This window comes from Gymnoscopelus microlampas, assembly GCF_963454915.1.
Source record: "Gymnoscopelus microlampas genome assembly, chromosome: 3".
Classification (NCBI taxonomy): domain Eukaryota; kingdom Metazoa; phylum Chordata; class Actinopteri; order Myctophiformes; family Myctophidae; genus Gymnoscopelus; species Gymnoscopelus microlampas.
In genome coordinates this window covers 40,916,824-40,931,404 of record NC_139940.1, presented here as the reverse complement: position 1 = coordinate 40,931,404, position 14,581 = coordinate 40,916,824, and the positions used below count along the sequence as shown (strand labels likewise).

The 14,581-nt window shown below is 41.8% G+C and overlaps 1 protein-coding gene across 1 annotated transcript in view; it reads right to left on the bottom strand.

Moving 5' to 3' along the window:
* The window catches only part of dop1a (DOP1 leucine zipper like protein A), a 35,722-nt gene extending 21,141 nt beyond the window's left edge, over window positions 1-14,581 (bottom strand). The window contains exons 1-12 of the mRNA XM_084053322.1: window positions 14,228-14,581; window positions 12,377-12,566; window positions 11,665-11,846; window positions 10,836-11,006; window positions 8,708-8,897; window positions 8,142-8,240; window positions 7,649-7,748; window positions 7,010-7,119; window positions 4,785-4,899; window positions 2,988-3,108; window positions 2,776-2,895; window positions 1,762-1,879 (exon numbers count right to left, since the gene is read on the bottom strand). Of these exons, the coding sequence (XP_083909448.1) occupies window positions 1,762-1,879; window positions 2,776-2,895; window positions 2,988-3,108; window positions 4,785-4,899; window positions 7,010-7,119; window positions 7,649-7,748; window positions 8,142-8,240; window positions 8,708-8,897; window positions 10,836-11,006; window positions 11,665-11,846; window positions 12,377-12,514 (1,464 nt within the window). The 5' untranslated portion in view covers window positions 12,515-12,566; window positions 14,228-14,581. The remainder of the gene's footprint in view (window positions 1-1,761; window positions 1,880-2,775; window positions 2,896-2,987; window positions 3,109-4,784; window positions 4,900-7,009; window positions 7,120-7,648; window positions 7,749-8,141; window positions 8,241-8,707; window positions 8,898-10,835; window positions 11,007-11,664; window positions 11,847-12,376; window positions 12,567-14,227) is intronic.

Sequence of the window (14,581 nt, the reverse complement as noted above, 5' to 3'; positions counted from 1 at the left end):
TTGTCAAGAATACAGCCCAAATAGGTAATCTCTTCTTTGCTAGAGATTACTAGTCATCGACTTTGACCTTGAAATCATTTACATTTATCTTACTGAGGGAATGTTTGGTCCCAAAAAGAGTAGATTCTGTTTTATGTCGACTACCTTTTTTCGTTGACTAAAACTAAATTAAAACTAAATAAAAACTATGATGGCAAAAACTAAGACTAAATATGTTGACAATTTGGTCAACAAATAAAAACTACACTAAAATGTTAGGGAGGGACTAGTGGAGAAGAGATCCAGTATGACTAAAAAGAGAAGTCATTTTATGTTTGGTTGCGCTCCGGTGTTGCGCTCTGAAAATAGCAGATCTACAAGATCGATGCGACGCGTTGTGAGTTTATAGATCTAAACCAACATTTGCTGTCAAAATTAACACTGCTTTCAAACTGGCTTCCCTATATTGAGCATGTCACATTATAGGCGAGAAATAAATAAAAAGGAAAACAGCAAAAATGGCCGATCTACAAACTTACAACACATTGCAATGAGGCCCATTGCGAGACTATAGATCGGCTATTTCCGTCCTTTCTTCCAAAAATGGGGCTTAAGCGGTCAAATCAGCCAATCAACTGGATGTCTTAAAGAAAGCACAGCGAGAATGGTGGAATGGGTTTTTGAGGGGATGTTTGGTGTGATGTTGCAGAAATGTTATCGCCGCCTCAGTGAAGCAGGGTGAGGTGAAGAAGCAGGAAAGAGCAGTACTTTACCTGACAGATTACCCTCATGCTTCTAGTAGGCTTCAAGGAGAGAGAGCACAGAGTTTGAACAGACAGGAGCAGAGCATAAGGACACACAACACACTTTGTATGCAGAGATACACGCATACAGTACATACTGCGCACACACACGTGCATGCTGGCCCCCTCGCTCACTCACATTCAGCCTCTCTCTCTTGCTCATACACAAACACACACAACATCCCTCTATTTAACTCTTTCTCCCTCTCACAGACACACACACATACACACACACACACACTAGAATAGAAAATGTAATAAAGGTGTGAGGCATTTCCAAACTATTCAGATTGGAAACACTGTAGACAGAAGCGTAATTCTAAAAGAATGCATAAAATACTCTGACAGAAAGACTAAAACACACAGGCATTGTGTGCACACAGGCACAGAACATAGGGGAGGCACGCACGCGCACACACACAAACGCACGCACGTACACTCACACACAAAGGGTCGTCCAAAGAATGTGCTCAGAAACAGCACGCTGTGACACCAGATTCACACTTTCCTTGAAGAGCTCTCTGGTCCTGACAGAACATATTTCTTGATTGCAAGTAGTAGTCGTCAGAAGATCATAGATCTCTGCCTACTGATACTATACGTCTGGAGACATCAAATTCAATGAATGGGCTAAAACTGCGTAGAAACAGTTTAACATTTTCTTTAATAACAGACTTCAGGGCGGTCCTTCATATTGGGATTTGGGGCGGTGTCAGGACTGGTTTTCAAAGTGTAGGTAGGTTGTAGCCCATACATTGAATTTATATGGCTGATTATCTGGCTACGTGAGACTAGACTGCAAGAGGTGTGTGAGCCCGGGGGGGTTGAGGATGAGAAACAGGAAGAGAGAGAAAACAAGAAACAGGATACAGAGAAAGTAAGAAACAGGATAGAGAGAAAGCAAGAAACAGGATAGAGAGAAAGCAAGAAACAGGATAGAGAGAAAGCAAGACAGGAAGTGTGGTCACTTGTTTCTCACCAAGGAAACAATATCCAGTAGGAAGTCAACCAGCTGACAGAATTCCACCAATGAGAGGTCTGGAGCATCTATGCTCCCAGCATGCCGCGGCGCACTTGGGCTGCTCTTCTCCGTCCTCCTGCAAAAATGAAAAGATTCACCTGCATCGCTGGCCACATCCCAATTATGATGTAATTGTACCCGTTTAAACATTCACACATGAGTAAAAGCAGGTACTATTATGTCACAATTGGGGCGTGGCTAGCAGCCAACCTAACTGAATGTTTCAACCTCTAGAGGCCATCTGACCTTTCACACGGTGGGCGATTGACATGCCTTATAATTCATTTTCAAATAGAAAAGGTGCTCCTTGGAGCACAGGTCTCTGCCAGGTCAGGTAGGTTACTAGGCCTCCAAGTGGAACTATAATGGGCCAATGTGAAAAGGGTGGCATTTCACAGCAATCCGACACTGCATTCATGATTTGAGGCATTTTGTAAAAAAAAAATGTTTTGCAAAAATCGGCCTGGTGGTGACACTATAACAGGCCAATGTGAAAAGGGTGGCATTTCTTCCTCGGCCTAGCAGTAATGTGCGTGCACAGTTTCACGGCAATCGCACACTGTGTTCATGATTTGAGGCATTTTGATTTGATCGGGCCAACGGCCCCGGAGATTAGCTGCTCATAGACGGACGGACGGACGGACAGACATACAAACAGGGTGCAAAACATAGTCTCTGCCACACCTTCGGCCTGGCAGAAATAATGAGTGGACAGGTAGGGAGGCGCTTGGCAATCCGACAGGTGGAGCGACAAGCGGGTACACTCCGGTCTCATGCACAAACCTGCCAGTGACAACAGTTGTAATGTGTTGAGCTTTTTGTTTATTCCTGGTTTATTCACATGAGGAGCGCAGTGCAACCTTGTAGTTCCAAGTGAGAACTCAGGCATTGTGCTGCTCCCCATCAGAAAAGCGATTTAGGGTGAAATTTCTCTTATCACATCGCAAACACGCATGAAGCCATAACACAAACCTGCAGCATTCCTCGAACCAACGAGCGATGTAATCCCACATGTAGTAAGGCTCAAAGGAGTTGAACAGCAAGTTGGCTGTCTTAATTAGCTCCGCTGTCTTCTTATTCTCTCTTAGTTTGCTGAGGACGATTCAGAACAGGAAGTCACAATTAGCATTGCCTCACACAGCAAATTCAAATCAAAACAATGTCTAAATGCAGACTGAACCTGCCTGCTGAGATGAGTGTGGTCTTTGCTAAATGGATTCTGGGTGTGCAGGTCAAGCTCTGTCCGGCACTGTGTGTATAATGTCCGGAACACCTCAATCAGCACGTCCTCCAGGATGGCTGGACCTGAAGAGAGGGACAGATGGTGGGGTATGGTTTCAGTCTATGCAGTGTATAGGTTCAACTTTATGATGAGATACGGTGAGACACTTATGAAGCACTGACTGTAATGGTCACTTTATTCGTTTTTACTTCCATATACTGTTGTTCTGTAGATTAGCCGCCGCTGCACGCACGCAACAAATGTGATTGGTGCACATGCACTGGCTGCTTAGGTTAAATGAGATGCTGCAGCTTGGAGGTGTGAGGCACAATAGATAGCGGTGGTGCTTTCGTATCATCGATATCATATCATACTCGTATCATACTCTTTAGAGATTTCAAAACACCCCATCATGACCTGTGCATCTTAGACTTAAGCCCTAGTTTGAAGATGTTATGCAAACTCGCAGCTATTCAGTACGGTGTGGAGCAGTCAGAACTCCCACACAATGTCAGGTGGGAACTGGGAGCCATGGCTACCAACAGCAACTGAAAACATTTTCCCACGGTAGGCAGGTATGGGTCTGTCCCTGTTGGTTGAGAAATACTGTTTTCAAGGATGGACTGGCCACTTAATACACTGCATCTTCCTTTCTTTAGTTATTGGCAGTTGAATATGGCTTGTTTTCATCAAAACGCAATATGGGAAGATAAATCACATAAATGTATTTTTATAAATCTGATAACATTAGACCGGACGGGCTGGAATGTGTTTAGATCACGTGATTTCCGGGTGTATTCTTCTTCCGGAGTCCCAGGATCAGTCACAGGTTGCGGAGGAGCGCCCTCTATCGTAATCACTGAAAACACCAAATGATGTCTATGGAGGTCAATGGCAGTCAAGCGTTGGATTTGAAATGACTTCTATGGACGTCAATGGCAGTCAACGTGTTAAAGGTTGTGTTGTCTTTCTTTGTCCGTTTCTGGTTCGATCTACAGCGCTTCAAATGGACTAAAAGACAGCAGACAGCGGAGTTGTTCTCTCTCCACTCCTCGTGGTAGCTTTCTTTCTTTCTGTCTGGTGGGAAGGATTGGATTTCATGCAGCCCCCGGACATATACTACTAATCAGTGTTTGTAGATTGAAAAGTGTAGGAAATGATGAACTATGTTAAAAAGTCATGTACACTAAACATGTAAATGTACTGTAGCTAGCTACATTTACTGTTCATAACTCCATTCACTTCATATTCATTAGAGCAGTGGCACTTGGAATTGTAGGAGTTGAGGCATTACATTTAGTTTGACTCGGTTCAACGGATAAATATTGTGAAAGTAGCAGATCTACAAGCTCACAACTCCTTGCAGTGAGCTTGTAGATACTCTAGAATTGCAATCGTTGCCTCTTTCTTTTATTTCTTTTATTTATTATTTGACAATCTGGCCAATGTTTGACGAGTTTTTGTAGTATAGTTTGTTGATTACTCAACAAAATATGCTATACTGCTCAAAAAAATAAAGGGAACACTTTGATCCACATACTGCTAACGAAAAAACTCAAAAGAATTAAGGGATCAAAGTGTTCCCTTTATTTTTTTGAGCAGTGTATATGCAGTAATGCTTTTCTCTTTTTTCCCACAATTTAAGGTCTTAAAAGTCCTTAAATTGTCACTTCATTGTCATCTTTGGGGACCCACCCAAAATCATGTGGGGACCCACAGGTTGAAGACCATTGCATTAGAGAGACATAATATGGTTTACCTAGCTCAGGTTTGTCCAGTAGACTGATGAGGATGCGGAAAGGCTTGAGGTCATGCATCAGGACGCTCTCCTCCTCGCCACCACGGGCCTTCCCCTGCAGGATGCCCACCATCGCCTGAAACACAAACACACAAACACACATTTAAGTTGGCGATTAGTTGACACACAAATAATTGTGATTAACGATTTAATTGTGGTTTTGGCATTGAACATTGGAACATATGAATATAATTTAAATTTATGGTGGCTTCATAATCACAAATTTCACAGGGCAGATAACTTAATTATACATGTAATATTCACTTAATGTTGTTTTTTTTTAATAGCAGATGCTTTTAGATCAGCTACTTCTGCCATTTTTGGAAAATATTGGAACATGGAAATGATTATGCAAAATATTACGATTATCTAAAATAATTGCGATTAGGCGATTATGTAATCATTGTGACAGGCCTACACACACACACACACAGTTTTGGGGGGAAATGTATGTGGGGCCAGATCCATCTCTTCCACGGATGACAGCTCACTGTCACATCTGTTTGTTATCGTTTTATTTCTTTGTTTAATGTGCCATTTGGCAGGATCAATCCAACATTTACTTCAAGCTGCATTCGTTTTGAGTGTGTGTGTCGGCGTGTGTGTGTGTCGGCGTGTGTGTGTGTGTGTGTGTGTGTGTGTGTGTGTGTGTGTGTGTGTGTGTGTGTGTGTGTGTGTGTGTGTGTGTCTCATGTTTCACGCTTCGTCTGTAGGGATGGAGCTCGTTAATTTTTATTGATAATGAGCACCTTATCGAACCTGCTTATCGAACCGAGCTTTTATCGAGCCCACTATCGATCTTTTTCTATTATTAAGAAAAAAGACGTGAGGCGAAAAATTCTGAACAGAACCGGTATCTTTTTTTATTGGCCAGTTGTGACAGTGAGTTTGTGGCTGACCACTATCTAAAATTAAATGAAGATGACAAAAGTAAAAAATATTTTTGCCTATCATTAAAACAACCATTCATATAATGTGCAATAAGTGTTAAATGGCTTTATATTATGAATAGTACTGTAATAATTACTATAAAATCTCCATGTCTCTTCAACTTTTTATAAACAAAAAATGCATAGTTATTTTTTCTATTCTTTTTTCTTTGTTTTAACCAAAATATATCACGTGCACTACATTTTACTAGGGCATTCAAATACAGTACTTTTCTAACAGACAGAAGGCAAGTGACCTTTTTACTTTTGGAAAATAATATTGAAGAAACGGTTAATGTGTGTACTGTCACTTTAAAAGCGCAATGTATACTTCATCGTACGACGGTGTCACGCACCAAACATGGCCGATCTCCAAGCTCACACTGCGTCTGTTCGCACCACGTTGTGAGCTTGTAGATCTGCCATTTTCAGCAACGATAGACTGAGGGACGGACAGCGCTGTTTGGCACAACTTGCAGCTATCAATACACTTTTAGACCAACATGTTTGTGCCAGCGTGGGTGATTAGATTTATTTCTTGATCGCCTCTTTGTTTTGATAGTTTAGACATGACGTCATGGGCCGCTACACTCGATAACAGGCTCGACAAGCCTAAAGCTTATCGAAAACCGGGTCTCGATAAATTCATGCCCGGGTATATAATGGACCCGGTTTTCGAGCTCCATCCCTATTCGTCTGCCACAATAAGGGTTTGCGACACAGGAGAAGGCAGTCCCCGCAGTAACCCGCGCCTCCCATCGGGGGAGCTCCAGACCAGATGGCGGATAAAAACACAAAAAAAACTATTAAAAAAAAGATTTTCTCCTGGTCGGTTGGTCTCTTTAGCCTGTCCAAACTCCTGTGCCACTGTCTCCAAAACATGACAGGGGTATTACACAAGGATGAATCATACCGTTTATGTCTGTTTTTGAGTGTGTGTGATCCTGGCCCAACTGTGCAGAAGAACTGGGAGGCGGATTCAAAGGCTAGGCCACAGGGAATAAGAGGTGTTGGGGCAACAGAGGGGGGAGACCACATGCAGACCCCAGAAAGGAGCTTGGGAGACGTGGGGAGAGGCCAAGGGGAAGGACATAAAGGGGCCCCAATTTAAACCTTTTGCCAAATTTGCCAAATTTATCCTTGCCGCACCCACTGGAGAGAGCCCAGTTTTGGAAAACAATTTGGAGAATACTTTTACATTAGAACATGTTTTTATCTACTGTATATTGGGGTAAAGGTTTGATCTATAAACTGTACCTGGACCAGCATGTCCTTGGAGTAGGTGTTGAAGTATTGAGTAGCGTATTCCTCTGGGTTGCTCTGCCTCGTGCTGCGGGGGCCTGTTCTCACACCATTGTTATCAAAACCTTCAAAGACACAGAATGACATACACCTGTATAGTGAAAAACTGCACAGAGATGTACATACACACATGCACCCCCACACGTACTGTATGTATGCACATACTGTACACACACAAAGCAAGGGGAAAAGCAAGAAAGAGGAATGGAAGTCTTTTTTTCTGTTACAATCATTATCCATCCTGTGCCAAGCAGACACTTACCAGCATTTTCATCCATAATGTGCGAGTTGCAAATAAGAGAAAAAGTAAGACAATGAACAATGCAACATAAACTACTGCATGATTTGAATCTAAATACACGACATGAAGTGCAGACTTCTTCAAATGTAGCTCCTTAAGCAGCAAAACAAATTGGTGTACTGCATGCGTGCAAATCAAACACTGGTCATGTACTGTGTGTGTGTGTGTGTGTGTGTGTGTGTGTGTGTGTGTGTGTGTGTGTGTGTGTGTGTGTGTGTGTGTGTGTGTGTGTGTGTGTGTGTGTGTGTGTGTGTGTGTGTGTGTGTGTGTGTGTGTGTGTGTGTGAGTCATACCCAATAGCCAGGCGTACAGTCTGCGGTTGAGTGACATGTCTCTCCTCAAAACCACATGCATCGCTGCTGATAGTATCCGGATCATATCCGGACGAGTTGCCTGAACCAAACAGAACAAAAACAACTATTTACTCACTTTCTCTCTCGCTCGCAGTGCTATCAAATACGAATCAATATTATTTTACTTTGCCCCTTTCTTGCCTCAAATGATCAAAAACGTTTTAGTTTTTAGTGTACCGTTTAGCTGTACAATGAGATCTTTTGTAATGTGAAAGTCATGTTGCATACGTAGCATGCAGTGTATATTGTTTTAGAGGAACAAATCACAATTCAAGTTTGATATAAAAAATGTAATAAATAGGCTGAGCCCAATATTACAGAGGATGTGCTCCAAATGTGTTAAAAACAAAAGCATTTTTAATTTGAGTTCAACTTTAAATCTCCAGACAGGGTAATAGTTCAAGCCTGGCTCTGGATATCCTGATGTCCTTACCTGACTCATGTGGAAGGGGAAGCAGAACAGGATCAGGTCAAGGGTGCTTCTCTGGACCAAAACACTGGAGTCCTGGACTGAAGTGCTCACTGCCTCCACCTGCAGGGAACAGAACAGGACTCTGGTCTATGCTGTACATCAGGGGTGTTAACATTTAATATACAGTAGCCTATGTATAAACATGTACACATTTTACATTTTGTAAGCATTCACAGACTATTTAGAAGAAGAAAAAACAGCATGACCTGCAATCTAATAAATCATTAAATACTGTAAATTAAATAAATCACACATTTTCATCAATTAAAAACAATTCCAACATTTTACAAAAGTATTTCATAAATAAAATCAAATAAATCAAATCATTTCCAAAAGTAAATAAATAAAACCTTTCAGAAGTAGTGAAAATAGCAGCTCACAACGCGGCGCGAAGCGACGCGTTGTGAGCTTGTAGATCTGCTATTTTCACTAGTTTGGGTCCCGGGCAAACGTCTCATTTCTCTTTTGGCTTTGAGCTTAAACATTTGGGAACCACTGGTGTAGATAATGTATTGTCTGAAACATACCATGAGCTCGATGTCACTGCCCATCACGTAGAGCTGGTCCTCCATAGAGAGCTTGCGATTGAGGTGCAGCAGGACAAAGGAGACCCCAGGCAACCGCACAGCGGGGCTGGTCAGGATGGAACCCCACAGGGCACTGTAGAAAGCCGACTGCTCCACAGCGGCAGCCACCTTCTCCAGCAGGGTGTTGGTCCTAGAGAGGAAACAGGCAGGCCAGTGGCCAGCACAGTATTTTGTATATTGTATGCAGTGCTTTGTACAATGTACCATGGTCTGGCTCTCAAACTGGTGGTCAAGTAAACACAGAATCAGTAGGCGAGTAGCAGCGTCGGGCCATATTCACACAAAAACATTCAGTGCTTGTGTTGTTTAAACTTGCTCAAATCAATGTAACTGAGAAAGAAACAAATGTATTTATTGAGTACCAAATGTTGTTTTAATAGAAGTCTAACAAAACAAAAAACGGCAGGAGAAATGGCTTGTGAACTTGCATCATTCCTCTGGTGGAGTAGAATTTGAACATAATGTTTCCCGCGTGTGCACTTCATGACAGGTTTGTATTAAACATCGCTTTATTCTGTAACATGTTAACAATTTGCTAATCTCACAAAGACTGTTTGTTCCCTATGATTAATGCGTCTTCATTTACCCTATTTTTTATTTTCCTTTCTATGAAGTTTGTTGCAAATTGTTGCAATTTTCGTTTGTGTGAACTTCATTTCACTTTATTGTCACATCACAAGTTCACAGGTGAATGGGTGAAATACTTTTTAGTGCGAGCTACCCACAAATTGAAGTTACATTTGTTTATAATGCATTATAGACATGGGGTGCATAAGAGTGTTAACAAAGAATAGAGTAAAAAATATCAATTATAAAAACAAAAGAATCTACCAAATTCAAGTTTGTAGTGCAGACTGTCTGCACTACAAACTTAATTTATATTTCCTTAGTCTCTTGTACAAATAGCAGCAGACATCAAATATGCATAAGATGTATGTATGAATGTATTCACAGTCATACATAAAATGGTAGTACCATTGTAATGGAAGCATGTCAGACTGACATGCCGACAGGGGGGCTCAGTGCCTATTCAGGAGCCTGATAGCCTGGCTGTGGAAATTGTCTTTTTTGTGCGGTCTGTTGGTCGACATTTGATACCGAGGTATTGCCTGCCTGACAGATTGTGGCTATGCTATGGTGGTTAAGTGTCTTTGATGATCCACTTTACCTTGGCTACGGTCCATTTGCTTTATGGTCATCTCAGACATTAGGCTGCCCACATCTTTGAAGTGGATAATGTAGACTGGGCTCATACACTAAACCTTGGATATCAGAATATATATACACACATACTGTACATACGCACACAGAATGCATGTGAAAAAAGTTATGTGATCGTAAATAAGGTCTTAATGTTAGCACTCCCCAATGTGTTAATTCCGCCATCTGCTGACAGCCTTGTCAGCGGTTACTGTGGAATGGTAGAAAAAGGGAGGTCTGTATTTCAAGTATGTTTTTATTGTATTTTATAGTGAATAATATAATTTCACTAAATAAATGCACATTTACTGTACGTTCAACAATATTGAGTCTCATTTATAGCATATTAAGTTCACATGCAAATAAATAAATGTTATTACATCGGCCGTCCTGCTCTTTAGAAATCGGTATCGGCATCAGTCAAGGAACATTTTGTATTGGGCAAGCAATAGCAGCTTACGCTAAAACTAAGAGGTTGTTGCCATTACATATCGATATGAAATTACTTCAGTAGCATAGAGACGTTTTTACTATTTGCACACAGTTGGCAGTGTGGTGTTAAGACTAAATAAGTCATCATGACATGCAGTCACTCATTAGCAAGATGGATACTGGCTCTGAATGCTCAAACATACACAGTACAAGATCACAGGGTGTCTTAACAATGAGCCGAATCAATGATTCATAGATCACATGTATTATTCATGCTAAAATCTGATCAGTACTGCATTACAGGATGCAATTAATTGCGTTCTAGTGGTTTTGATCCAATCTAAACTTGTTTTAATTTCTTTTCCATTATGGAATAATAACTTTTAGCTGATGGAATAGGACCCTGGTTGTTCTTTTCCCATCTCTCCCCCCTTACCTGTCATAATACTCAGAGCCCTCCTCCAGACCAGGCAGCACCCCAGTGAGAAGCCCCTGCAGACCTGGTTTCAGGGTCTTCCCCAGGGGAAGGTAATAGGTCTCATACAGCCCCAGCAGCACTGGCTTTACAGACATAGCAGCATTGGAGAGTAAAGGGAAGAGCCCCGAACTGTTGAGTTAGGAGACAGAGAGGAACAAGAGAGGTAGGTAGATGCACTAGCCAAGGACAATTTTCACATACTCATAATTTATCTTAACCCATTAAGACCTGAAGCCGATTCTACAAATGTCTTCTAAATCCCAACAGTTTTCTAAAAAACATATGTTGCTATATCAGTGGTTCTCAAACTTGTTCATGTCAAGGACCTCCAAAATGATATGTATTTGACCACGGAACCCCTTCTCAAAATATTTTGTTCCAGGGACCCGCAGAAGCAAAGATTTTAGTGAAAATGTTCGTTTTAAAAGAATGTATATATTCAAAGATTTGCACACATGTTGTTGCTCAAGTACACTTCAACAAAATGTCAGTAGAAATCAGGATTGAACCAGGAACCTCCCGATTCCCAGGTGAGCAACGTACCCCCTGAGACACTGCTTTGAAAGCCACATGCTCAAAACATGAACAGTCTGCAAATGAATACTGAATCCTCAAGTACATTTCTTGTTATGACCAAAGTCATAAGGATAAAATTACCAGCAAAAAAGCAAAGGATAAGTCAGTTATCCAGTACAAACCCATGTGTTCAACTCATTTTCTCAACATACTACAGTAACACCTGACAACTGTGTCCAATTAGCCATAGATAATGATACCATAGTAATACCTGTAAAGAAAAAGGTCTTTGGCCAGCCTCTTGGGTCCAATGATCTTGAAGATGATCTCGTAGGTCTCCAAGGCCTTCCGATGGACCCCGCTGGGCAGGGCTGGGTGAAGGCATTGTGCCAGGCGCTTGCCTATCGTCAGCTTCTTGGGAACCACCTGGTACTTGGCATTGTTCTGCAATACCTGTGGCAGAACAATATATGAATTTGGATAAACAACAAGAGGAATATTATAAGCAATGAACACAACGTTCATTCACTTTGTCCAAGTAGAGTATAGATTTTTTTTTTTACAAAGCCAACATTTGGTGGCCTCCAATCCTATGTGTGGTCACTTATTTAGCGTATAACACAGTGCAGGTCTTGCCATTGATATATGTTTTTGGTTCTGTTGTCAGACGACTACATGACTAAGTAAATAAAGTAACTTTATCAAGGGTAACAAAATGCTAAATGACTAGCCAAGACTAATGGTAACTCCTATTGGCCAACAGTGTCTAGTCATAAACCTTTTCTGTCAAGAAGACGTCAAAGGACACATTTAGTCATCACAGCATTCACACCCATGAAAGCTTGCTACTCTTGGTATGCGAGAACCCAGCAGATATCAGCCCGTCTCAGATACCAACCTATATAGATAAACCACAATTACGGGAGTCAACAAACAATGGGTTGTGCCGACTAAGTGCTCAAATTGCTGTGAAACATCCTTACCTTGTTGAGTTTTCCCAGCGCAGAGATGAGGTCGGCCCATTCACTCGAGTACTCAAAGTTCTTGAGGGCCTTATCCACAGCTGCCACATAGTTCCTGTACTTGGAGTCACTGAGCAGTTCCACTTCCTCTGCATTCATCCTCCTGGGTGATAATGTTACTGCTCACCAGGCTCACATACGCACATCACAACTACACAACAAAGGGAAACAAGAGAACAGAGAAGGGACAAAGTGGGAGAGGCGATGGGAGGGACATAATCATGGTTTAGGATTATGGTTTTTGCACTTGTTGAGTAAAGATCTCATAGATTATGTGTAAGATATATTCATACAGATTAGAATATTACTCAAATGTACTCTTGACGCACCAAATAAATCAATCTCAAAACTAGATGCGATGGTTTTAAATCCTCTACTTATGTATAAGGCTGTTTTTCCTGTTTGATCCAGGAGCACCTCTGATACTTTTAACTACTTGTTTCTCTCGAGAGCAACTGGTTGTGTAGGTTTTTTTCTCTGTATATGGCTGTTTATTCATTGACAAAGTAATACAAAGAGCAAAGTCTAGTTAACTATATGAACTCTAGCGGCCCTATTCTGGGGGCGAACAGCCGGCCAAAATAACAGACTTACAAGCTCACAACGTGTTGTGTTGCGATGTGCTGGGAGCTTGTAGATTGGCTATTTTTGGAGACCCCTAGGGGAAAGCAGTCAACTAAGTATATAGGGGTTAAGTGGTTAAGAGCAGCAGTAAATAACCAAATTGCACGCACAGTACAATAGTCAGAGAAAAAAAAACACTGATGAAATGCCATTTGAAACAAATCTGACTGTAGGGAAGTCAGAGTCAGAGAGGAAGAGAGATGCCTTCCTCAGACAATAGTGATAATCAAGTTAGCCAGAGTGCTCCTGCAGCACGCTGCAGTACAATCCCACCCTTTCACCAAGGGACTGATGTATATAAAACGTTCACCCAGCAGGCCAACAAGGCTGAATTCCTGAGGATGATAAGCAGTTGGAGGGAGTCATGGGATGGGCCTGTGTGGTACGTGACATCACATGACAGGCCTGGCTGACAACCTCACACAATGAAATGGGCTCTTGTTGGGTGAAGGCTGAAGTGATTAAATCCATGTGGCTGGAAGGAAACTGTGCCAGCTTTGCTCTTTGTTGGTGATCATAGCGGTGTAGCGTCACCCATGCTGATAATAGGCTAACATGAACATTAATAAGGGTGCACCCCCGCATTCCTAAACCCCCCCACTCATAACACTTAAGAGATGTTTATAGAGCTGGCAATACAAAACTAAGACAAAACTTCAGTGATCATCAGAGATACAGTGTAATTAATCACACTCACTTAATTCTGTAGACTGTACAGTGTGGCTGGCAAGCTATCTTGCCAGGAACACTGTACAGTCTATAGATTTAAGTGAGTGGCTACTGTATTATGTACGTTATCACTGTACAGTATATAGAAATCACACTAGAGAGACTGTAACACAATGCACCTGGCTGTACACAGCAGGAAGTCTGACGTCAGGGCACCTGTCATCTAATGAGCTAGGCCTTTACTGAAGCAATAACCTGACTGACTGACTGACTGACTGACATACATACGTACATACTGTACATTTAAAACAACGAACAAACATGCCTTACAAGAACCAAACCTGACAGTCACACCAATGGACACATCCCAAAACAGCATCCAAACAACAAACAGCTACTGCTTTAGCTAGTATCACCTGATGTGAGAGCTCAGACAGCTAATGTAGCTGTACAGTAGTACTGAGCTAACGTTGCATTGCATGCATAACAGAAACGATGGAAGACCATATGAACGCCTACCGTCGTTGACTAGATGTCAGACACAGCTGTCAGTCAGCCTGGTGGAGCATGAAGGCTGACAACAACATCAATATGACCAGCAGGCTATGCTAACGACGTTAGCATCAACCTGGACATCTGATGATGCTGATGTGATGAGGCTGCTATGGTTGTTGGGCCCCGGCCGGTGGCTCTCTCTCTCTATCTTCACAAGCAGCTGTACTATACACTCAACTCATGGGTTGGATGATAATTATAGTTACTGGAATCCTACATATTCTTGAATATCTCAAATGTGAGAATGGATAAAACAACTTTGGACCGCCACAGTGGCTTCCTGAAAACAGCAGTACAAAGCCTAAACATTAGAGACGA